Source organism: Dermacentor andersoni, chromosome 2, assembly GCF_023375885.2.
Source record: "Dermacentor andersoni chromosome 2, qqDerAnde1_hic_scaffold, whole genome shotgun sequence".
Classification (NCBI taxonomy): Eukaryota; Metazoa; Arthropoda; class Arachnida; order Ixodida; family Ixodidae; genus Dermacentor; species Dermacentor andersoni.
This window is the reverse complement of record NC_092815.1, coordinates 55,006,576-55,033,085: the sequence shown is the minus strand read 5'-3', so window position 1 is coordinate 55,033,085 and position 26,510 is coordinate 55,006,576. Positions and strand designations below refer to the sequence as shown.

The following is a 26,510-nucleotide window of genomic DNA, read 5'->3' as shown; positions in this document are numbered from 1 at the left end:
ACAAGGAAACATAATTTTATTCTGCTGTACGCGTAAGCCTCTGCAATTATTTGCGTATAAACCACACACAATCTCGTTTTCTAGGAGATCTTCGTGATCTTCTAGGCGACCTCACTCTCGGTACATATACAGAACGAGCTGTAGTCTGTGGGAATATCAAACGGGCTATACGAAAGTGCATTACTGAATGGATCTGACTTTTAAAGAGATCTGAGCATTACTGAGTTCTAAAATATATTTACGAACAAAAGACCCGAGCGCTGCGGCTACACCATCGCTTTCTGAGACGTGCAAAAGCCTCGGCCACTTCTACACAAAGAAAATACCTGGGATATCGACACGTCAATGAAACAAACTCAAGAAACACGTCAATGAAACATACTACGAGAACAGCCGTCCCCTATAGAAACCTACTGAACACAGCCAGCATGCGCATTTACTATTACACCAGCGTCCGCGTGACAAACGTTTCCAGAAAGTACTTACCCCTGATGAACTTCTTCCACACGTACTTATTGCCTTCGAAACTCATGTTGTCGAAGGCAGAGCACTGCTCCTGTCTCGGGTCGGTTTCGATGGCGTTACACGGCTGCGGCGGTCCGGAAGAAGGGGATTCAAAACGTACAGGAATTAAAAAGAGTAAGAAAAACATACGGACAGTGTGAAAATGTACGAAAATAACAAATTGGTTCACTTGGAAGCTACATGCACCCACACCAATCACTTACACAATTATTACCAACATACAACGGTGAGAGAAATAGTGAGAGAGCGTTTAAAGAGGACACTCACCCAGAGGAGAGCCCAGAAAGAAAGAGTAAGAAAAACAAATTCCGAAAGTTAATCAAATTACGTGTACTCTTGCGCTCTTTCGTTCAGTGTTTAAATCAGCGGTATGCACATAAGCTGGGTGCGCATTCGCGAAAGACTCTCACGCTAGAATTGTTGAGCAAGAGCAAATTCCAGCCAACCCAGATGATGGAGATATTATAAGCGAATAGGGTCAGCCATAGACATAAAGCGCTGGCGAACGAGATACCTTGTGAATTCGGCCGCTGATTTTTTCATGAGCTGCGTGTAAATTTGAATCCATGTTCTGACCTTCTCTTAGAGCCAATGTAAAAGAAATGCCCAAGAATGTGGCATATACACTTCCGAAAGAGGAACATGAACATGCAAGTGACGTGATCAACGGGAAGTAGTAAGAAACTTTCACGTCTAAAGTCACGCAGTACTTGTGAACGATGACTACGCGAACATTTGAAACGCCGTTCCTATTCTTCTGTCGCGCAAACGTATATTGAAATGACAGCAATAGCGCAAGCACAGCAATTTCTTTAAAATGGCTGACAGGGGACGCGGCATGGAAATTTCTCCTTGACGTCGGCTTAAAATTTATGTCTACCTTGCTACACAGAAGTGCGCGCTTCTATCCAACAAGGCAAACAATAGTGTGCGGTAAAAAATAATGAGATAATACTGTTTAAATAATGGAACAAAACGCTTGTACTGCTTCTCTAATTGGCAAACGTTTGAGAACAAGAATGGATTTGGTGTCGGAGACCTTTTATAAAGTTACATTCGCAGCAGAGAGATGATCAAATAGACGAAATCTCCTTCCATTATTCAGGTCAGGCTGCGTACGGACATCTGATGAGACGCAGGAGAGTATTTCACGACCCCAATAACTTAGTGTGGGATAAAAAAAAAATTAAACTATGGGTTTTTCCAAAACAAAAGGCACGCCGTAGTGGGGGCCTCCGGAAATTTGCACCACCTGGGGTTCTCTAACGTGCACCTAAATCTAAGTACACAAGGTGCTTTCGCCCCCATCTAGATGCGGCCGCCGTGGCCAGGATTGGATCCCGCGACCTCGTGCTTAGCAGCCCAACACCATAGCTACTAAGCAACCACGGCGGGTTTAGTACGGGATAGAAGAAGCGGTTGCTGCGGCATAAAAAGACTAATTCATAATTTATCATCACCGATCAGAGGATGTGCAGCCAACGCGTGCACAACGTATTAAATGCAACACGAGAATGAAGGTTATGATGGTTAACGAATAAATATTGAAGTCAGTTATTAGTATTATTTAAAACAGAAGCCGCTTTAATACGTCACAGCGAATTGAATATAACATAAAAAATTGAGTGTTAAAAGAAAAAGCTGAGTGGTGCGGCCACAGCCGGAGTAGACGTGCCACACGCCGGGAAGATGTTATGGTCGCGTCACGGTGACGACTCCGTTACAGGGGAAGGCTGATCGTTCTGCAGGCATTCCTGATAAAGGTGCTTCACTCACTCACTCACTCACTCACATCCACGTTGTGTTTTTGTTTTGTTTCTTTTGTTTATGTTTTCGTGTTTACATCTTTAGTCTATAGTAAAGAGGAGAAACTGTGAGTCCCCCATTATTAGCTTGCAAACAACAGCGCTGGCCACCACGCAAGACAAGATTTTCCACTGCCAACTTTCAGAAGTCACAATTCTAGGACACTGCATTGTATCAATCGGCATTGAACGACTTTAAAGGCGCTGGCGTTTCATCTACATGACACCAAAGAAGAGGAAAGAAAAGAAGACCGCTGCCGGATTGGGCTTGAATGCAGCGCTGAAGGTTTTTCCGTAAATTTACTCGCAAGCTCTCGTGACGTACCTCAACGCCGCAGATTCGATAACGCTTGGCAGGTCCACGGCAGCGGCCAGCCTTCTTGCTGTTGCGCACACGCCAGTGTCTGCGAGTACAATGCAACAAACGGGCCGAGAAATGCGCCAGCATTTTGCACTGCTGCATGAGTCCAAGGGTAGCAGACATGCGTGCACTGGTGCCTAACACAAAAAGCTGCGCGAATGCTCGGCTCGTAAATAACGACGGATAACGTTGCACCACACCAAGGCGGCCACTCTGTCTATAGCATACGGCATAGCTGGCGGCGCGATAACTCTCGTCATCGTCATTTATAGGAACGCCTGTACATCTCGCGCAAGCCGATGGTCACGAACTTATCAATACTATATACCGCAAGAGGGAGAGCGAATAATTTGTTTTCTTCTTTCTGATAGGCGGCGCAGGCTATTCGCCGCAGCTTGTAGGCTTCATCCTGCTACGTCTTGCATCGTTTCTTGGCATCGCTTTATAGCGAGCAGAGAAACTAGGAAAGGTCGAAGCGGTCGGCGCTTAAGAAAAAACCACGGAATCGGAACGGCTGAAACCACGAGGTCCAATACAGGAGCAAAACAAGCGCCACACGCTTGTCAAGAACGTGATCCCATCCGCCGCTCGCGGGGTTCCCGCACGTGTACCGCTCGCGGGCCCTAATTGCGGTGGGGGAATCGAGGCCGTGACTCGCGGCTTTTTTCCCAAACCTTAGGCGGGAGGCGGGTCGTCGACACTCGGAGTTTCTCGCCGACCCTCGTTGCGGCTGAGGGTGGGAGGCGAAGTCAGGCGGCATCGGGCGCGCCCCTTGATGAAGAAGGATGCCCGTGAACCGCGCTCACTGCGCCGCCGAGGGGGCAACCCTTTGGACACACTCGGCTCGCTCGCCCGGCTCGGATCGTGCGGAACCGGCGCCGTTCTTTCATTTCGAGCGTGCTATAGACGCGCCCCGCGCGCCGTAAACGCTGGTCGTTTTTCTAAGCGTTAGCGACGTGGTTTAGGACTCCACTGCAATGAAGCAGGAAGGAGAGGGGAGGGGGAAGGGGGGGTGACCTTAATAACTACATGTGTTACATACGTTTGGGACGCCGGAAGTTGGATGAGCGAAGTCGGAGCGCCGCCTTGCTTGCTATTTTACATTCGCAATCACGAACTGGCTTCGTTGCACGTTATAGCCTTGATTAAATAAGCGCGGCGTCATGATTATTAATGCCGCCGGTAATCGCGAGGACTTTCTGACGGGCCGAGCTTGGCTTCCTGGCTCGAAGTAGGCCCGGTGTACCCCGAGGAAGCGGCTGTAAGCAGATGTAAAGACGCTTCTTCACGCGCGAAGACTTGATCTCCATCTCCATCTCGATCTCCATCGTAGCTATCAAGCTTCTCTCTCTTCTCCCTTCTACCAGACCCGTAATTAGTTTGGCCTCAACTGTGCGATTCAAGCCATCAGCGAACATCTCAGCATTTCTCTTAAAAAGAATATTTCGTCTAAAGTGATTGATGGACAGTGTGAGCCGTTCTGCTGCGCTGAAAATTGCGGAGAGCGGTGGGTGGGTAAGGGGGGGGGGGGGGGTGTAGTGCTGAGGAGCTGACGATTACTAGCGTCAGGGGAAAATTTACTTAAGTTACTGGTATAGAAGCCGACGACATTCACCATTTATCCTTTTTCGGCTGACAGAAAGACGGCGAATTCTTTCACAGGGAAGAGAGGGATGAAAGAATAGGGCCATCAGTGGGTCTCTTCGATTTGTCGTGCCGCACTGCTCAGGACAGCCCGGGGCGCTGTGTACGCCATCGTTAATTGGCTGATAACAGCGTCTCGGGCAGTCCGGGGTGACAAATCCAAGACACTCAGCGATGGCCAGCCGTACTGCTCACCGCGGAGGCCTTCCTAGGCAGCGCCGTGTCTGGTAGGAGAGACCGCCACCGCAAGATCTCGAACAGGGCGACCAGGGGCCCCAGCTCGTCCAGCTTCGGCTCAAGGGCACACCGGCTGTTGCCTGTGCGGCAGCCGCCGCTGAGGCGGTCGACGACGGGATGCCGTCCGCTCCGCTGCTGTTGCGCCGGCGCAGGTCCGGCACCTTCGATTGCGTCGAGTGCTGCAAGGCCGCGAAAAGGCAACTTGTCAACGCGGCATGCGCGCCTGACGGGCAGATTCAAACTTCATACGAGTCGATACAGCGCGATCCCAGCAAGAAACAGGAGTTAACTAGTAGCGCCGGACCAAAACAAAGCGAATTCGAAAATAACTGCGTGCCAGTGTTCGGTATAGCAGCGATTTATTTGCACAGAGTCAAGCAAAGTCTGCAGTGTTTGTGTGGCTGGCGTTAGGGTCCTTCAGTGTAGAAACAAAGTTCTGCATTTCCCAGCAAACATCAACTCTCCCCACCTAAAGAACCCTTTGCTCCTCGTACGTGAAAGTTCTATTGAGTTTGTCAAAAGTCTGAGAGTCCTGAGCATATAAGTAGCTAAGACAAGTGGGTTCTATGTGGACAAAAGAAGTGAGTGTATTTTTGAGCTTAATTCGTTACTTTTTTGCTGCGTAACACATACATGGGGTTTGTTGAGGAGCCCTCAAAGCGATCATATACCAACACCGGGGGACCAGTGAGGCCCTGGCGGGCGCGATGGTCGAGCACGGCTCGATTCTCCGGGCCGAATTCGAGCCACACCCGTGCCCCTTCTCGCTTCCTCCTCCCCGCGCTTCCGGCAAATGTGGTGGCAGTAAGTAATCCTCTAGGTGCTTCGGACCGCGGGCGCGACGCTAATGCGAACGGCTCGCGTGCGCGCGGGGCCCTTTTCGCCGGCGCCGCCGACGCCGCTGGCGTGGCTGGTACACACGTCGTGCTGCTGTTTGCTGCTGCCGCGACGGACGGCGGCCGTCGAGGCGACGGACGCGTGTTCCGAGTAATGTGCTTCCCCCCCCCTCTCTCTCTCTTTCAGGCTGACGGCGCGTGCTGCCTGGCCACGGCGTTTGGCAGAGGAAGAACAGGGCCTCGCGCCTCGTGTATGCAAACGGGCATCGCTCTCTGCGAGGCTCCGGCGAAGGCCCTTTGTGCTCGTGTCTCTGTATACATAATGCACGACGTGCGCCGACGCCGCAACGGCTGCGGCTGGGCGCGTGGAAGCTCTCCCTCGTCCGTGGGCGCCCGACGGCGAATTCGTCTTCGGAAAACGACTCTCGCACCACATTTGGAGAAACCCGAGTGGTGGAAGGAAGGCTGCGCATGGCAGCCCACCATCTTTCGGGACGCAAGAGCACACACTGCGCTATTAATAATAAGTAATAATAAGAAAACTTGGTTTGCATATCGCGTTCAGCGCGAAGAAATGCGTGGTGATACAGTGCACAATTTATGCGAGCAGTCACTATGCCAAATAGTCTTAAGAAAGAGGGTGGGAAGCATAAAGAAGGTTTAGCAAATGAAGCCTCCACTGCACTCGCATGCTTGATATCAGAAAGGGTACTGATATTGCGCAATGCCACGATGCGTGCAAGTGCCGGCACACCTTCGCCACAGGCTTGATCCGCCCGAACTTTTCACACGACGTCCACAAAAACTGTGGACGTCGAGCGAGAGGCTTAACATACCAACTTCAGCAGACTTCCGCGATTCCTTTTGATCTAAACTCATCTAATGCGTTAGCAGCAGGTTCTCTGTCTCTCTCTCTCTCTCGCACAAACACACGCACGCACACACACATGCGTAACAGTGGTTAGCCGGTAAAAAATGGTCGCCAGAAAAAAAAAGCAATGGAAGCGTGTCAATATTGTACGGGCTTTAGGCAATACCGTATAGCGCACGAAGACTACGGTCTGTATATATATATATATATATATATATATATACATATATATATATATATATATATATATATATATATATATATATATATAATTTCACCGGCTAACCACTGTTACAAAGTTATCGCTCGGCGGAAGACTCGTCTTCATGTATAGGAACTTTCCCGAACGTTGTCGCCGATTCTATAGCAAAATAACCTTGTCTAATCGGACTGCATCCACTAAGTGAACATTGGTGTACAGTCAACCACAAAAGTTTACGGACAACGGGATCTCAGAAAACGCTCAATTTCCGAGCAGCCTGTAACATCCTGTGGTCAGTAAAACCAAACATTACAATGGGGTTCAGATATACTAGCAGAGACTGTAAATGCGAGACTGTAAATGGCTGCATTGTGAGGCTACGCAGACATTCAGCTTTTTCTCAGATGTCGTGTCTTGTGGTCGACTGTGCAATCTGAAACGAGCGCGAGCGCCCGATATTACGCTGGAATGAGCGATGAATCATGCACAAATAAACGACGCACTTGACCCGTAGATTAGGTTTTCTACGACCGAAAACTGCGCTCGCCGCTATATCTGTGCTTGAGTGCTACTTGTTTTTCCTCGGCAAGAATTCGCCCAATAAAGAGTTAATTTCGGGACTCGCAGTTGGGCCACTGTCGGGTTCTTCCCCGTCGCTACAGTGCGACAATATGCTGTTCCGGTGAGCGTCGCCGGCTGGAACAGCCACCGACACAATCCCTGGCTTAAACCAGGCGGACGTGTAGATTACCACGACTGAAACAACGAACGCAGACGGTGGCCTTGTCTGGAATAAACTAGCTCGAACTTGACCATAGCCTACGCGCCGCCCGACCGAACAGAAGAAAGCTCGCGAGGAGAAAAAAAAAAAAAAGGTAAAAGAAAAGAAAGCTGCCCGAGAGCAAGGTTAAAGAGCCTGATCTTGAGAGCGAAAGGGCGGCCTTACGACTCCTGCTTGAATTACAAGGCGCATCGTTTGACAGAGCGACGTGAAAGCTGAGCTCTTTTTCTTCGTCGTCCCGCCCCAGCGCCACACGCCACGGCAACGCGAGGAGTGCGGAGAGGGCATAAAGCGCAGCCGCTTTTTCGCCAGGACGTCATCCGTCTTCATCCCCGTCTCACTGTTTTCGAGCTCTCCCTTTGCGGGCTCTTTCCCCACGATGTGCGTGCATCTGTGTTGGTGCGTGCGAGTGCAGAGCCATTTCGGAGGCGCAGCTTGAGGACCGCACATCCGCGTTCCACTCTGGTCGACGGTTGCCCAGTGCTACATACGCCAGCCAGCCTCACGCCCACCGCCGCCCCCTATAGTACAGTGTGTACTGTACGCAGGATGTTTCAGCGAACACTTCCAAAACATTTTTTTTTCTGAATTGCCTGTTGCAGATAGCGCAATTGTAATTTATGAGCCGGTCTACTCGGAGAGGCGGACATTAATTACTTACATAAGAAATTGAAATGCGTAATCTACAAATTAACGAAAATTCACTGATGAAGTTTTTAGCGAGTTACCTTATGGCACGTATTGCAATTTACGAATTCTAGCAGGTGAGATTGCAAGGCATATCCACTTGAAAAGAAGTGTATGGATGGCTCCATTTGCGAGATATGCGCCGTCAAACTTGCGGTAAAAAATGCAGCATCGTTCCACTTACTTTCTTAACAAAACGTCGTTTTATGCATTGAAGCACAAAAGTAACTGGAAGGCCAATGCATTTCTCCGCAAAGTTCGGTAATTAATATCTCGAAACTGGTATCATCCTGAGAATTCGTTCAAAGTGGATCCGCTTTGCGAACTCCCTATAATTTGCTATAATTTGTATATTGCAATATGTGCCATAAGGTAAGTACTTAAAAACTTAATTAGTGAATCTTTGTTGATTAGTCGATTATTTGTTGAAATTTTTGGTGCAAGCAGTGTCCGCCTCTACGAGTAGACCAACTCATGGACTAGAATTTTGCTATCTGCCGCAGATATTTAAAAAAAGAAAAAAATTGAAAGTGTTCGCTGAAACATCCGGTATAACTTTGGTCTTCTAGTGCCTGTGAAGCGTACCAACAAGTTCAAGATTCATATGAATACTTGGGCAGTGACAGCAGTTGCAATTGATGCGCTGCCTAGAACCTTTAGATCAAGCCGCTTCCGTTTAGCGCGGATCGCAAAGGGCAGTTTTCCCCGAACCCATCTGCTCGGTGTCCGTTCTCGGATCGTGGACGTGACCGTTCGAACGCTGCATTCTTTCCCCTATACGCATCTTCTCCAGCACCCTCCTTCTCCGGACACACATATCACTGAAATGTCACGTCAGCGTTCAACCTTACACTTCTGCGATTTGCTTTTTCTTGCTCGCGCTTCCTTCTTTATTACAGTGCATTCTCATGAACTCGCGGCTTACGAATTAGAATCAAGTGGAGAAAGTGTACGCGACCGCAAGTTGCGCGTTCCGCTCGTAGACAACGAGGGGACGTGCGTGAGAGCGTGCTGGCAGAGCGGCGTGCGGCAGGGGTTCGGCGCGAGTGCCAGCGGCTGCCAAAAAGCGACTGGCGCACTTCATTCATTCGATTGGGGATGTCCGGTGGAAAAGCCATATGTGTCGCGTTGTACCCCGCGGTCGCGATGAGCGTCAGGCTACAAATGTAGCCCACGCCTTCTCCCCGACCGATGTCTTCGTCATCGTGTCTTCCGGCTGCCCTTTGCGGAGGGCTAGCCCGTCCGTACCGGAAGGGAAGAGATAGCTGCTCGCCATTGAGACACGATATGAAAAAAAAAAAGTAGAAAAGGCATTGGCAAGGGGAGGGGCAGGCAAACGAGGGTTACTCTAAGGATCTGGGCAGAGAGAAACACGAGACGAGACGTAGACGACGAGGTACAGCGACGTGGGTTGCGTTAATGACCCTGTGTATTTAGGCGAACCAGATGTGCGCGAGACTGCTGTGTATGTGGCGGCGGCCGACATCTGTAGACTGAGAATCAGACCTCCAGCAGTCAGAAAGGCGAGGCAGTAAGGATTCAGTCTCTCGAAGAATTCGCCGCCGTATACAACGCTCGCGACGCACTTGTGTGGGGCCACATACGAAGATACCCTTCTCCCCTTCTGTATACCTCGACGGCGGGAAACTCGAGATGACGCATCTGAACGCGTGGTGACGCCAACTGACATACGTGCACGCTGGGCAAGAAGGGATGTTTCCTCTTGAACGACATTCGGCTGACATCTTGCGACGTTGCAAGATGCTTTCATTTTCGTTGGCTGTCGCGCGCCCCACGGGAATCCCACACTGCTAACTTTGTCCTCAAGGAAGGAAAAAGTGGAGAAGGAAGGCAGGGAGGTTAACCAGTTTTGCCTAACCGGTTTGCTACCCTACACATGGGAGGGGGATGGGGGGGATGAAAGATGGGGAGAAGAGATAGAGGGCACATAACACGGCACACACATCGTTGGTTACAGTCTGTCACTCTTGTGTGGTACGTGACATCACTGTCACAGTCGCTTGTCCAAGCCCGTAACCTTCATAAACCGAAGTAGTCCCTTCGTCGCCTTCAGCTGCGATGTCTTCAGTCGGCGATATGTGAAAATGGTTGCAACTGACAATGGTCTACTGTCAAGGTGCGCTAGAACGGACGCCATGGACTGTCTCTGAACATTATATTCAGGACAGTCGCACAGAATGTGTTCCAGCGTCTCCTCGCAAAGACAGGCATTGCAGAGAGCGTTGTCGGCCATTCCAATGCGAAACGAGTAAGATTTCGTGAAGGCCACCCCTAGCCATAAGCGATAAAGCAGGGTGGCCTCACTTCGGCGGAGTCCGGTTGGCATACAGAGATGCATCAAGGAGGGCAGGTCGTGTTGATGATCGCTGCGGTTGGTCTGGCTGCTTGGTGTGCACCATAGAGAGAGCGTGATCTCCTGTGCAAGCACTTGAAGTCTGCTGGCTGCGTCGGAACGTGAAAGTGGTATGGCCTCTTCCTGTGTGTCTTCATCAAACAACTGCAACTCCGCTGTCATGTTAAATTCAGCTATACGTTAGCAACTGTAGGATCTTTTATATGTGGCCTATATAACGCCCCTATAAGTTACCACTTATATAAGCGGCATCATGAAAGGAAAAGTTGGCAGGTATACGTAAAGATAGGTAAAATATAAATGGTGGTATAGTATTTTCTGCAGTACGTCATGCATCCGCATGTAGTGCTTATTATGTATCCATTGTATGGCTATATCAACTCGGTAACTTTGGCGGCAAGAAACCCAGTCCTTTCATGCTACTTCAAACTTGAGTACCGCGACTTCCGTCGTCTCTAATTCATTAAAAGAAAGAAAGAAAGAAAGAAAGAAAGAAAGAAAGAAAGAAAGAAACGGACATACACAGACGTCTTACTTTATTTGCGGCACTAAAAAGTTTATAAAACCAGACATGCATGAAGCCACCAGGAAGAGCAGAGCAGAGCAGCTTTTTGTATGTGCGAGCCTTTGTTTCTTCACATTCGTAGGCGCAAGAATGAAACAAAAGAAAGCTATGAAAATAAACAAAGCTGTGAACTGCAATTGGGAACACCACGCGGTTCGATTCGAGCGCGTTCCAGGTCACCTATATATGCATGTTGGTGCCTGCTTTGAAGGGCACCACACGTGTCACGGTTAGCGTTCGTAGGCGAATGCAAATATGCTTACCGGCGCTTGCCCAACTTCGGGGGACAGCGTCAGCGATTTCCAGCAGAGGCAGAGAAGGAGCAACCACCTGCAAGATAAAAACGAGTACATTACGTCTCAGATAAGTGCGCACGGCTCCAGCAAGCAAGCAAGAAAAAAAAAAAGAACAAACACTGAAAGGAAATTCGATCGCGGTTCTCTGAAAAAGTTCCACTGAGAAGTTTACTTTCCAAAGGGAAATCATGTGCGATACGCCTGAATGTGAATTCGCGTTGGGTAACAAGTGTCGTATTTTTAGTGCCCTGTTCGTTACTCCTGCGATTACTCCTATACAAGCAGTTTTATAAAATTACGTCATTCATAGGCCTGTGCCTTTTGGTGTTTCTGCAGCAACTAGCTGAACAGGTTAAGTCATCAATCAGATCATGTAGCGTTACATTACCCTGAGGAAGCTAGTAACCGGCTTGCCTGAGGCGTAACTATTTGGAGGATATCGACAGATGTTTTTAATGAAATGTAAAGTTCTGCTGTTAGGGTGTGTCCCGCTCTTGATAGCGATAGCAACCCGACCATCGCGTTTTGACGCTTTCACGGCGATGTCTGGTCAATCTGCAAAGTTTACATAAGAGCAAGGAAAACATGTTAGAAGATCGCCACACTCAAGCCACTGAAAATTCTCGCTAAAGGAAACGTTGGAACATTTATGTGCTCAGCTACAACCGTCTCGAATAATGCAGCTATTTTCTCAGTAGGCCTAGAGCAGAGCGGTATAAATAAAGAAAAGAAAAATGCCGCCTAGCGGTGGGATCGGCGCTTCCCACAACGGGTAACCAGCACGCAGCCTGGTCCTTGGCCTACAAAAAAATGAAGCAAAAACCGAATGCAGCTGTTACGTGGCATTCGGCCACGTGTGGTGAGGCTATGATTTTTCACGGCGACCTACGTTTAAGTCTGAAAGATTCCGACAGCATCGTTTGAGCGCCGTCGAGCCTTGCAGCGAGAAGAAGGGCTTAAAGTCAAGACATTCAATTTATCAGAACCGACGGCCGCAGTATTCGTCTGCATTCAAGAGTTCCGAAGCAACCAAACATTTTAATCTCTTCTAATTTCAACAGTGAGGCTTCGCAACTCTGTGCTTGTGGCTGTTACTGAACTACTGCTGACATAAGTCTCTTTTTACAGCGAAGCTGTAAGTGGCTAGGGCATTTCCGTCGTCCGCGAACTACAGCTCGTTGGAGCCCCTCGGCGCAACCGCGCGAACGCGGTCGTGCCACTGCTCACGCGCTCGTCGTCGTCGTCGCATCCTTCCACAGCTGGCTCCGCTGCCGCTCATCATTCCAGCGTAGAATTTCATTTCTCTTCTGTCGTCGTAATGGGGAGGCCGCGTTAAATTTATATATATATATATACGGTGGTATGAACCATTGCATAAGAAGGGATGAGCCATTCATTGTCTTACGTGACGGACGCATTTAATAACAGAGGTTATACGAGAATGTGTGTGCATACCTATATTTACGATGACCACCGACCAGGACAATATATGTTCGTACCTTTGTTAAAAGTTCTATGCCATCTCTGTATGGTGTGCTAAACAGCTTCGCTGGTCATCCACCTTCACAGAGTGGATGGCTCAGGTGTTTTGAAGCGAAAAGCTTCACTACGCTAGTCAGAGAGAGAGAGAGAGTAAACGTTTATTGTAATAGAGGTTGTTTGGTTATGGTGGGTGGAGCCCTTCCTCCAGGGCCCCACTGGTTACAGCGGCTCGCCGGGCCTGGTCAAGGGTCGCCAGTTGGCTTCCCAATTCCACTTCCGCGAGTCGCGCCTCCCACTACGCTAGTCAACACCGCGCTTCGCGCGAGCCGGCGCATGTCGGAATTGGCTAAGGGCCTGTTTACGCTCGAGCCGCCCATCGCCGCAAGCCGCACCGCACGCGTGCGGTCGCGCGACAAATTGCAGATATCGAACACTTGTGCACAAATTTCCGTTTACACTACGTACACAGTGTAAACCATACACATTGCAAACTGAAATTTGTGCAGAAGTGTTCGATATGTGCAATTTTTCGCGCGACCGCACGCGTGCGGTGCGGCTTGCGGCGATGGGCGGTCCGAGCGTAAACATGTTTCCGAGTCTGAATTGGCTCCGTAAGCGTGTTCGGAGTCGACGCAGGTGGCCACTGCCGTGCGCTATGCGTCATCGTTTGACATTCGCCGCAAGCGCGTGTTTATCGCGGAGGCCGACTATATAACCGCTTGCCAGAGAATAGGCATGCGCATTCAACATGGAAGGAGAAGAGAGTGATACTACCGATACAGAGAGCTGTGTCTATGGCTGTACAGAAATCACAAGACAATGTGCCCAACAATGATGAATAAAGAAGTTTAATAATGCTGCATAACTTATGGTATATATCACTGATAAGCAATTTGCATAACTACACAAGGCACACGTACAGCATAACCATAAGCTAACCAAAGCATATCCATAAGTGAAACCGTAAGCATGACCATAGGCTAAATTCATAAAGCATAACCATAAGCTAAACCGTAAGCACATCCATAACTTAAACCATAAGCATATCCATAAGTTAACCGTAAGCATATCCATAGGCTAAATCATAAAGCATAACCATAAGCTAAACCGTAAGCATAACCATAGGATAAATTATAAAGCATAACCATAAGCTAAACCATAAGCATCACCGAACCTTTTCGCTTCGAGACATCCAGGCTTAACGTTAGTTAAGCCCCAGCCAATATTTTTGCTTGTTCATTGCGCTAGTTTTGTACTTGCGTATGTTACTCTGTGAAAAAATTTATTTACTGCAACCTGTGAGTCGCCGAAATTATGTCTGCATGTCACTGTGTTGAAGTGGACAATATATTTACGTAGGCTAAGCTATATGCGTGCACTCTTACTTTTCTGCATGCTAGAAACATAAAATGTGCAATGACACGAGCAAACAACCAAATTAGGCGTGCGGACTTGAGTAGTAGCCTCATATTATTATTATCCTTTTTTTTTGGTGTGTGTTGCGACGCTACACGGAAGCAAACAAAGAAATTTAACGACATTGAGGCGGCATGGGAGCACAGTTACCTTGTTTACCTGGTAACGCATCCCACCGTCGGATCGGTTGTATCTCCAAAAGTAGTATACCGCTTAGGACTTTCAAAAGTGTAAAGTCACGGTGGGTGACTTTTGACAGACAACAGAGAAAGAGAGAGATAAAAAGAAAGGAGAAGAGAGAAGGCAGGGATGTCAACCAGAAAAGCGCTCGATACACGTGCGCGAACAGCATCCCGGAGTCAAAGGTGATCGCACATTACAGTCGATCGTTCTCAAAAAGCACAGATAGTGCTTTCGCTGATTTCTGGGCCGATGGTTGACGAGGACGGTGTTCAAGTATCGTCCGCACGTACAGATGACGATCGCGTAGTCGCCACAACGCATTGGACGTGGATTGTATATATAAAGCCTCTCCAATCAGATTCCGTTTAACCTATACCTACCAGTACGGAGGCGCAATAAGTGCGTCGTCGATGCACTTGTTGTTTGCGGCGACAAGATGGGTCGCCCACCAGCAGCAGGTTCCGGCCAGTTACGGCGAAGTTCGCGTAGTCTGGTGCGACTTATATTTTGGGTATTCAACTCTGGGTGTACCGCGCCAGGCGGCGAAGCCGCCTCGCAGCATTTTTCGTACCGAACGGAAATACAGTCAGCGCAACCCCACTTGGGGTCGTAAGCAGTTGTTATGGCTCGTCGATACGCATGCCGTCCTGTTTGTCCCGTTCAGGGTCATGGCCTCAAATGTTGCGCCGACGACCTTCGGGCTGGCGCGCGGTGGGAACGGGCGACCACGGGGTGTCTTGTCTCTCTGCCGTCCGAGCGTGGAAGGCTTGGCGTTCGCGGCGAGGCCGCCCACCGCGCAGTCGGCACGCGGACCGGACCCACTGCGGGCAGCTCTGAAGGGCGGCGCAGAAGCTGCCGCGAGTTTACGGGCAACGTGAAAGAAACCGTTTATTTTGAGAACCTTCGCGATTCCCCCCCTCCCCTCCCCCCCCCCCCCCCCCCTGTTTTTTAGGGTCCCGCGTGAGCGTGTGCGCGTTCCAGTGAGAGCCTTTAATGAGCGCCGTGAGCAGGACCCTCCGTCGGCGCGCCGGCCGCTCGCGTGCAAGCGCGCTGCGTCCCGGACGGACGTCGTCCCTATCTATAGATGATGGGCCGCTCTACATCGGTGCGCGTCGTCGCACGACGCGCTATGCTGCGCCGCGCCCAGCCTCGCGGCACTCGCCCGTCAAAAACGGGAGCGCCCGTCCGAGCTGACGAAGGAGCGGAGATTCCGAAGGACAGCGCGAGCGCGCTCTAAAGACGCGACGAAGAGGGCAGATGGTACGTGCGCATATTTTCGTTTCCTGCAGTAGCCCCTGTGTCGCTAAAAATACGGACGAACCGTATACAGCTGCTGACGTTTCTCGTCGCGATACATAAAGGCAGGGGTTGCGACACGCCCGATGAGAGAGTTTTTCTTAAAATACAGCTCTGGTCATCTCGTTATCCGTAACTACGTCGTAACAGGTGGCGAATAGCGACGATCCGCGGCGTTTGACGGAGGTGTTCGTCAAGCTTCTCGTGGAAATGGGCCTGGCTTTAGTTCCGACGCTACGCAATCCCATCGTTTCCTTCGTCACAGACTGCAGTAGAGTGGAGTGGTCGTATACGGGAATCCAAAACAAATACACTTAGTTTTTTCTTACAACACTTTTCACCACCGCCACACACTGGCCGTTAATGTGAACCTTACAGAAATAAACCGAGTCTGCTTACTGGCCTGCAGACCACTTTTGTACACTGTAAAGATATTTACACCCTTAAGGGTTTTTTTTTATCGCACTGGTTACCGTTAGGGCCTTACAAAAATTTATAGAGGCCAACAAAGCTGCAACTAGACGTGCGATAACAAAAGACGTAGTTGAAAACTATGTAATCATTCTTACAGCCTTGGACCACACAAATATCCGATCGGAGAGTTTCATATGTCTCCCTGTGAAATTGTCAAAAATTTTTTCTTGGGAACACTCGCAGGTCCAGCTGCGCTGGATCGGGCTGCTGTGGCAAGTAAGCCTGCATGCATGCCTGCGCGAAGATTCGGCTATTTATTTATTTATTTATTTATTTATTTATTTATTTATTTATTTATTTATTTATTTGAAACTTCTCCATGCAACGCTGGGGTTGGGAGAGACACTGTGTAGAGCGCGCTGCGGATTAATTTGGCCGCCGGGATTAATTAGGTTACCAGATGTTCTCTAACGCGCATCCAAGTACAAGAACACGGGTGTTCTTGCTCAAATGGGAATGCGGCCACCGCGGCTGGAAACATGACCAGCGATTGGATCGGCCGAACGCCACAGCTGCAGATTTACCTTGACGGCCATAATTTTCAAGTTTTCGACCAGTTCTAATGGATTCGCTCATTCTCGTTTGATCACAGAAGCTAAAGGCAATGTTATTGGCCAGCCGTTGCACTGTAGTCCGTCTGAGAACGCAGAATGACGAGTGCTCCCGTGCTGCCTTGGGATACCTAAAGAGTTCGGTCGTGTTGCTCTAGGCGGGTCGGGTTTGCCTATAGCAATTTGGGCCGGCGATCGATGCATCCGAGAGAGTCTTCCCGGGTCGCAAAAGCGTGTTACCACGTGTCTATGCAATCAGTCTAACCCAGAAATGCGAGCAGAGATAGCAAAAACTCACATATTGCATTATTCTTGGTTCTTTGGGGAACAATGGTTGCTACGTACATGTACGTTGCAATCCTGTTCTTCTCAAGTTATCGACTATAGTCTCTGTTTCTCAGAACCAAACTTTGGCAGGACTAAACGCGATGTTCCACGTCCCTTCATTTCACTCCGCCAAGAGAAGAAAAAAGCACGTCCTTTAAGGAACGCAATAATCGTCATTCCAGTCTTTGAGCACCAGCTTAACAGCTGCAACAGTGTAAAGCTTTAACCGTGCCGGCTCTAATGAGGTAATTAAATACATAAAAAAGGCGCCTGATGTCCCAGCAGAGCGTACAGCTATAGAGATGCGCGGGGCGGACCGACGCGTTCTATATCGGGATCCTCGGAGGGCACTCCCGCGCAGGGCTCGTATCAAACGCGGCGTGTTTGTGTGTGTCTACACACGCGCCACCGCACAGCTTTCACGCCGCGCGGGTTCCGAGGAGGCGAAAGGTGCGCGGCGCGCCCGAAACGCCGCGGTTGCGCCGCGCCACGTTGCCGACGCGACGGCGGCGTGTTTTTGCGCCTGTCCGTCCATCCATCAGCTGAGCCACTTGGCTGCCTGCTTTAACAAGCCACGCCGGAGCATCGAACCACCGACGCATTTAGTAAACCCTCCCCGTCCGCTTCCGCTGCTCCGCGCCGAACTCGATGGCGGACCTTTGTACGTCGGGCGCACGTACGAACTCCGGCAAGCTCGCCTGCAGCCCCCTAAGGAAAGCGAACTCGATAGGCACAGTAAAATGCTTAATGACCATTACGCGATGGACTTAAGCTGCTTACGGGTCACGAAGGGGGGCGTTCTGGAATACTCGCGACACATTATTTGTCCACCCGTGTTTACTCGTGTTATATATACCTAGAAAGTACAACCGACTTCCCACACTTACGCTGACAAAGCGACGGGCATGCTACAAAGGGCCCACTTTAATGATTCGCGATAGCACTGCCTATGCTCGGTATCGCCACGAAACAGCGTTGAGGCGGAACGCATAAAGAGCGCCGGTGGCACGGGTGCGGCGAGCCATGAAGTGAACGTAAAATAAACGAGCGGCGTAACAACGCACTTTAGCAGGGAAGAAGTTTGGGCGTGTTGGTGGAATACATACAAACTGGGATACATAGCGCAAGAAAGACAGAGGGCCAAGCAGCGCTCGTCCCGTGTTCCTGCTTGTCCCTGTGTCTTTCTTGCGCTATGTATCTCAGTTTGTATGTAACAACGCAGCTGAACGTCAGCACATGATGCGGAAATAAACCATGACAAGTTGGCAGGAGGCTGGGTAGGGCGTTGCTTAGTGTGAAGAAAACTAAGAGTGATTTTCTGTGTTGCTTTTTAACGCTGTACCGCCACGATGTCCAACAATCAACTCATCCGGCCGCAAATGCGTAGCTCAGCGCCTAGGCGCGGGTGCGCCTACCAGTCGTCAGGTGTGCGCATGCGCTGTCGCGGACAGAAGAGACGCGAAGGAGGCACTACGAACGCTGAATCAAAATCGTAAAGATTTTGAATGACGAAGGCATGACGAAGGTGATTTTGCAAGATTGACGCCTGAAGTTTTCTGCCTTTCTTTTATATTATCCCTCCATTTATTTTGAGGTCGACCTCGTTTTACGCTGCCATCATATAGAGAAAGTCACTGCTCTCTTGCCGATTTAATTCCTCGTGTCTTTTCATTACATGACCAAACCATCGAAACATTTCCTCTTGAACATTACCCGCAATGTCCGCCACTTTGACCGTTCCACACATGCCGTCTTTCCAATACATTTTTATCCTTCTTGCTCCTCGCATTCATTTCGTGGCCATATTTCCCGCCATGGCATTCCCAGAGCAATTTCTTCATTGGACCACTTTCACTCTGTATCAGCCCTGCCGTCGGCCGTGTCGTCGGCTCTGTGCTCTTTATTGTCGCCCAGAGCTCCCGAAACATTCTTACATCCCGCGTGTATTGTGCTGGTCGTCTATCTTCCAATGCTGATCTCGTAATCGTGCGTTGAATCCCGGTACTTAAACTGACCTGTCTGCGACTGTTGTGTCTCCGAACACAACGCAAACAAACAAACAAATGAACGCGCGACACGGCCGCGGCTGTCTCGAACTTATCATTTAACTGTTCACGCACACCCGAAGCAGCGGCGAGGCAACGTCGCAGGTGCGAATGCACCGTAGCGGATCTTTTGTGGACCCGCGCAGCATGCACGTTTGCTGCAACCGTTGCACGATGCGACACCTGCAGCGAGGCAGGCAGGAAGGAGAAAGAAGCGCCCGGCAACAGAGAAGGGATCCGACGGAAAGGAAGGCCCGCTCTAAACCAACGTGGCCCGAGGAGGAACTTTCCGTTAGCATTTGGCAGCTTCGACAGGTTGCGTTTCGAGCCGCCCATAACTTTGCCTCTCGCGTCGTTAAAGGCACGCGCCGCGTCACACCTGTTTGCGCTCGAGTGCGCGTCGCCGGGCGACTCCTTTTCTCGCTGAATAGTGGCTACACTGTCGCCTTGTCGACCCTGCATGCATTGCCTTGGACGGGAGTCGAGCGCGGCGCTTCCCCGCTGCTTCGACCATCCGTGCGTTACGGGAATATAGACAGATCGTTTAAAAAACCGAGGGCGTCTTGAAAGTGAAGCGATAGAGCAGAAGTGCTCCAAGTTTTTTCTTCCTTCCTTCTTGTGCGCGCGCAACGAAGTTGTAGACGTAGAAGACGGGGAGGGCCAGCGCGAAGTATATGCTGAGACCACTGAAAGGAGCGCAAACAAAGAGACGCAGCCATGATCTCTACCTTCGCTGTTCTTAAGTGCAGAAAGGTGGGAGGGACGTGACAACCTGATTGATATCACTCTTTTAAATCCACAGCAGACCACATGGCCCTACGCAAAACGTCTTAGTTTAATTACGGACATTCGCGGTGCTTTGACGTGATCGGTATTTTAACAAACGATCGTTACTTCTTCTTTTTTCCCAATCCACCGGTGTATAGCCGCCGCGACAATGAGTTACACTTGTGACCTCCAACTGGGAAGCCGCAGGGGCAGAATTCGTATTTACAAACTCGACGCTTCAGCTTCGTCGGGCCACACTCGATATTGTTTCGCGAAGAAGGAGGTGGGACGCCCTTGAAGTCAATTTCCAGGTGCGGTTATATAGGTGGGGGTGCTGGTCTTCATGCGAAAAAGGAAGCGTGATGTCTTGAACTCAAGGTCTCAGATTAGAGGAGCTGACTAAACGGGACAAAACATGCACAATTGCGAATCTCATCGCATGTGAACGCCAGTGTGGAACTTCGTGTAGAATGTTTGTCGTTTATTCTACAAAGTGACGTATAGGCAAATTTAGAGTATACGCCAACACAGTGAAAAAGATAAGCGACTGTGGGCCGTAGCGTAATGACACTTGAACGTAATCAATTCGCATTGAGAGGTACAATGAATGAACTAGCGCACAAAAAAAAATAATAATAAAAAAAAACTCCTAGTTTCCACCTCCGCGCGAGGTTTTGCTGACTACATGCAGTGTTTACAACGTTTACATTTTATCTAAACTCGGCCTATGCAGGATGGAATTATGGTGTGTATATACAGAAACGTGGCGTCTGCATAGGGTCTTGCATAGCGCCGGTTCTTAGCGATTTGTTTTTAGCTCAACGTGACAGAACGGTAGCCACCTATCTACAAGATTTAAAGGTTTTAAAGGTATTTAGGTTTGTTGATGATCTTTAAATTTTATTAGACAACAGCATAGCTAGCGTTGGACAGGACCTTACATTATTTTTAAGACTTTTTAGGCATTGTTTTAAGCCACTTGATTTGACCCATGAACTACCGGCTGACAACAAATTGCAATTTTTAGATTTAATGTTAATTTTCGCAGACACTCACGTAAGCTGGTATCACCACCCTAGGGCTAACAAAGCACTCCTTTCGTATTCATCCTCCCACTCGAAGCTTGTTAAACGGGCAATTGGGAACATGTGCTTCACCAACGCCATGAAAAAAATCATGTCCTGTCATGAAACCCGTCAACCTGAGCGAGCAAGCCAGTCGCCTTTCTGCGGCTGGTTATGCCAAAGATGTCTGTTTCCGTGGCGGAAGGCTTGGTGAAAAAGCGCAAGAAGAGCCGCGGCGAACAATCCACCGAAAGGGAAAAGACGGCGGTGATTCCGTACATGCACGGTATCTCCCATATGCTGAAGGGGGTGGCCAATAAGGCGAACGTGAAGTTGACATTCTCTGCCCCAGACAAGCTATCAAAGTTGTTAAATTGACGGACCCTTTTCCTAAACGAACAAGGGGATGTAACGTGAGGCATAGAAATAAGGTTGTGGAGTGCTCGCAAGGGATGGTTTACCGTATTCCGTTGACTTGTGGTCGGGTATACATAGGGCAAACTGGCAGATGCCTCAATGAAAGGCTTGCAGAACATAAACGAAATGTGGCATGACTTAGGGACGGGAACCTTTCTGATTGGTTAAAACACGTTGCATGGCGGGCTAGTTGGTTAGAATCCATGGTAGAGTATATAAGCGCTGTGTCTGTGTATCTGTTTCTTTCTTCGTCCACGTCCAGTCGCGCTTATATACTCTACCATGGAACCTTTCTGAACAATGCCATGGTTGTCCCAGCAAAACGTGCAAGCCAATGTTCGGCGCATGCACAGTGGAGGTCAGAAGCAAAGACCGCTGCATGCGTGAAATAATCGAAGCCCGGCTGATTCGAAAAAATGGAGCAGACTGTGTTAGTACACTGTCAGTTTATCTTTCTGACAAGGAAATCACGTTCCTGGACGGTAATGACGTGCCCATGCGTAGAGTGTGATTTATCTTTTGTATTTTTGCATCTTTTGTAATTTCCATACCTGCTTCGCTATATATCTGCCTCTGTGTTCCAATAAACGTCAGTTGAAAGTTAATGCTGTCCTGTGTCTCTGTCACGTCCCTGTCTTTTTGAATTGCGCTAAAGGCTTTCCAATTATGAGTAAACCGTACCAACTAACCCAAAAATCAGCCTTGTTGATTGTCAGACTTGCTGCTGAAAATATCTGCATCCGAACAGGCTATCTAATGCTGACAAATTGTCACGTCTTGAGCTACGGAGATCTTCCTGATAAGAGGGAATAGAGCAATTTCTAGCAAACAAGGACATAGTGGGAAACATTAATGAATTTTATGGCGCAAATAAAATGAACTTTATAAATACTGAAGTTAAATTTTTCTATGTGATATCTACTAAGTTCTATAAGGATATGGAGCATGAAAAGAACAAGACGAATACATGAAATTGGCAGACACATGATGCATGAAGTCAGACATAAACAGGGCAATGTCATTAGCAGCCTTGATGATAAAGGCGACAGATGAATTCTCTAGCGAACTATCAGTTCCAAGAACAGCCATGTATAGCCGCGACCAAACGTAGTTGCAGAAGTGTGACAATACCAAGTCCAACTACGAATGAAATTCGAAGGGCTTTGCAGTATGTACTCTCGGGAGCGAAAGCTTACAGACCACGGCATCAGCAAATTTTTTAAATATTTGATGGCACAGCCGTGCATCATGAAATTCTGTCAGTGCATATGGCAGCGGCAGAACACGCATACATTTACACTGCCATTTAATTCCCTGCTACATGTCTGGCTTCGAGAAAAGATAGCGTTCTCCAGACTTCTGCTCGATGCTGCTTATGTCCTGGGGAAACGGGGCACAGGAATATGAAGTAACAGTGTATCCGATTAAAGGCGGCCGGAATATCCCGCTCGAAAAACTTACGACGGTTTATACGATACGCATGCGCCTCAAGGATTCGGCGGTAGAGAATAGAAAAAGGTTCGACCACGGTCATCCAGGACTGGTCGAGTGCCACGAGCGTGCGCGCATTGCACCTGTTAGTTGCGCAGGACCTGGACGAACACATCTGAGGATGATGAAATCAGAGATGGAGCGGAAGAAAAGCAACAGCGCCAGCGAGGCCGTGTTCAAGATCCCCTCTGACACTCAGCTACTTCCAGCGGGTGAACTAGAACGTCCAGAAAAACAGCTTTTACGACAGACTGTTGGAGACGTTGTGCCATCGAGGCCAACGAAAGAACACACGTATATGCAGTTCTGAAGAAGCTGCAAGTGCTCCCGTTGTTCCACTGGAAGGTGCATGTAGGTTATACTCCATTAAAACTTCTGTGCTGTCCACGCCCTGGCTTAGTAAATGAGAAATGTCTCAGATTCAATGCTCTCTTGTCCAGCATACTTCCAAACGAGCCCGTTCTTTGTTTGCGTTGATGCACACTTCCAGTTGAAGCCCAAGGCTACATCACGGCGAGGTACACACCAAGCGATTATGCTCACATGCAGGATCCATTGACGGATAGTGCAAAGGTCGTGTTTCCTTGGAGGCAATATTTCGTCAAAAATGACGCAGGACCGACACCATTCGGAATTATCTTGTGGGCGAGAAAGCGGGTAGGTGGCCAGACTCACGTAGTCGTCCGTCACTGTCTGCGGGAGAAAAGCGGCTTCCACGGCCGAGACTAATGCGCCGACTGCAGGATTTGGCAGTTCTGTCAGCGTATCTGAGCCCCTCTGGCTTTCTGTCCAATACCAAAGCCTTCGGGCACACGGATACGGCGTGCCCCCCCGCTGCGTTCGCGCAGCCAAAGTCGAGGCTCTGTCTTTTGGCCGAATACACGCCACATCGAGGCGCGAAGGCGTTGTGTGCGCAAAGCGATATCGACAATGAAGACGACAGGGCGCAGCAACTTGAAAAGCCCACAGCGTGTCCAGGACAGCTGTGCGGCTGCGTATAGTAGCTCCCACCGCTGCTGCCACCGTCTCAATTCCCGAGCCGGAACAAGGGGGCCAATCCCGCCACGCTCTTTACGTGGGCGTCGTGAGGCAATTACAGAAAGACAGGCGCGCGCCGCGTGACCCAGCCCCTTTCGGAAGGCTTGATCCCTTCGGTCGGCGCTGCTGGATCAAATGGCCGCGATGCATGCACGCGTGTCCCCCGAGAGGGGCAGCCCGTCGTTCTTTCTTCCACGCTGCACGCAGGCTTGACGTGAGGCCTCTCATTGCCGCCCCTTTTGTGTAGTGAGGCCACATGCCGGACGCATTTACGCACTTGTCCGCAAGGCACTTTTCACTGATGCCCGCTCCAAAGCAAACACGCGCTAATGTATGTATGTATGTGTGTGTGTATGTATGTATGTATGTATGTATGTGTGTGTGTATGTATGTATGTATGTATGTATGTATGTATGTATGTATGTATGTATGTATGTATGTATGTATGTATGTATGTATGTATGTATGTATGTATGTATGTATGTATGTATGTATGTATGTATGTATGTATGCATGCAGACTCAGCACGCGTGTGGGATTTCGATCAGTAGAACAAGGTGGCTTCCAGCATTTAATCTTAGAACACGTTACGCGAATTTTTGAAACTTTGAGGTTAGTAAAATACTTCATTCTTCGGGCAGTATCACTGGTAAAAAAAAAGTAGAGAGAAGTGAGACAGCGACAACTCGCTGAAACAAATGGGACGTGTAAACAAGCAAAACGTTTTGCTTGTCAGGATAGGTGACATGCGAAATTGCGCAAGTGAGCTTCCCCGCACGTCTCGTTTGATCCGAAGTTTGGCCGGCGTCGCCAAAGAAGTGGAAATAAGGCAGAAGCGAACGAGCTGGTGTCGGCTATCCTCGCCACGATCTCTTCACCACTACATTCTCACTGCTTGCAAGCCTACCCTCGGCTCAATAACGGCACCGTCGAGCCCAATAAGGTGGAAAAGCCTACTTGCAGTTTGCAAGAAACTACTCGCAAAGAAAGTATATGCTATAACGCAACAGCATCTACGTGTTCGCAGCGGCATATGCAGAGACGGCGCGAGAACCACCACTGTTGATGAGAAGGCTACCTCTATATAGGGCACGCCCTGTGCATCATTAAGCACTCTTCTGTTAATTTTTTATCTGAATGAAGAAGCATTTAATCTCTCCAAAGTCATTAGAGGGCATGCTTTGTCTGCTGCACGTGCCCGTGCAACAAACTCACTTGATTTATGACGCATGCGTAGTGTGAACCACTAAGCGTCGACCAAGGCACAAGACCCGCTCGCGTGAAATACTGCTCCACGTCGCACGACGCGTTCGCCGCGCGCGCCTCGGAGGACGCTGAGATTGCACGCGTCCTGCAGCGGCATAGGCACACAACGTCGGCGCTTGAGAGGATTCCTGCCATCGCTATTTGCTTTACGTGGGTTACGCGCAGCTAGTCTCCGGAGGTGTCGTATAGTGTTCGCACGCATTCGCCAAGCTTCGGGCGCTCTTCGCGTGAAATATTTCGGGCGCTCTTGTAGTTCGAAACGTAAGAAAAGAAAATAGATTGTACTGCCAACAGTTTGTTCCCAGCGAACAACGGCTTCTTTACTCAAAAGAGCGCGCAAGCTGGAGAACTTTACGAACGAGACATGCTGCACGCCTTCGGATTACAGACGACGGGCTTATAAAAAAAAAAAAAGTAAATGGAACCGGAGGAACCAGCCCGCGAAGAGGTTTAGCATATGAAAGAATATTTCAGCCCTTTGCCACCTGTTACTGTTTACGCACAAAAAAAAAAAAAAACCGTGACAAAGTAAAGCAACTAGTTAATTGGCAGGCGTGACTTGTACCAACGCGCGTGTATATATATACTACGCACGTGTACGTCCCACACGTGTGTCTTCGCAGCGCCGAACGGCCAGAAATCCGTACGTGCGGCGCGGTTTCCGTGCTCGAACGGGCCGTAAACGGGTGGTCACGTGGTAGCAGTTCCACGCGTGCATAAAACGCGCACGCGCTCGTTTCCATGAAAAAGAGACGCCGCGAACGGCGTCGTCGTGTGCTAAGAAATGCTGCATCTTTGCGCGCATAGTCTCCCGCGAGGAAAGATAATCGAACTATCCAGGCGCCTATACGGGCGTCGCAACTAAGCGCCACAACGAATAATGAATTAAGAACAGATGCCACCAGCTCACGTATAGACATAAGAGCAATTTCCCAGAAATAATCTCATCTTCTTTTCGTAGTAACTTCGTTCCTTTAATATTTTCGTTACGTTTGCTTCATCTGACAAAAGCATTCTTTGTTTCACGCCGTTATGAAATTCCGGTCACTTCTGCACATTTTTGATTTCGTGTTATAACTTATAATCATACATAACCTTCAATGAATTTCCTTGTTTTTGCTGCTCCGAAATGTGTACACGGGGTCGTGCCTGCGCACTAGCGTAGGCTATTGGCTCAACATCTTTCCCCCCCTTTGTGTATGCATACTGTGAAGGAAATGAATTAGTCAATTAGTGAGTCTTGAACGTTCGATCACTGCCAGCACCATCATAGCTGCTTGTTATCGAATCGAAGACAAGACTCGCGAACGAGGATGTATGCGTATTCGCGATGCACAGGCGGTACTGCGAGCATGCCTTGCAAGGGCCCTGACGAGCGCAACACCTTATTGAGTGCACAGCAATGGGCTCCTTTAAAGCTAGCTGACGGGACATCGCAAAAGCATATTGCGCGAGCACATGAAGGCAAATGCTATGGGTCTTAGGCTATGGGATCGTCCAGGCCGTAG

The 26,510-nt window shown here is 49.3% G+C and overlaps 1 protein-coding gene across 2 annotated transcripts in view; it reads right to left on the bottom strand.

The window, feature by feature from the left end:
• The window catches only part of LOC126542275 (ADAMTS-like protein 4), a 60,602-nt gene that overhangs the window by 23,638 nt on the left and 10,454 nt on the right, over nucleotides 1–26,510 (bottom strand). For both annotated transcript variants that reach the window (XM_050189277.3, XM_050189278.3), the window contains exons 2-5: nucleotides 11,152–11,218; nucleotides 4,531–4,751; nucleotides 2,656–2,734; nucleotides 487–589 (exon numbers count right to left, since the gene is read on the bottom strand). In XM_050189277.3, coding sequence (XP_050045234.1) covers nucleotides 487–589; nucleotides 2,656–2,734; nucleotides 4,531–4,751; nucleotides 11,152–11,218 — 470 coding nt within the window. The remainder of the gene's footprint in view (nucleotides 1–486; nucleotides 590–2,655; nucleotides 2,735–4,530; nucleotides 4,752–11,151; nucleotides 11,219–26,510) is intronic.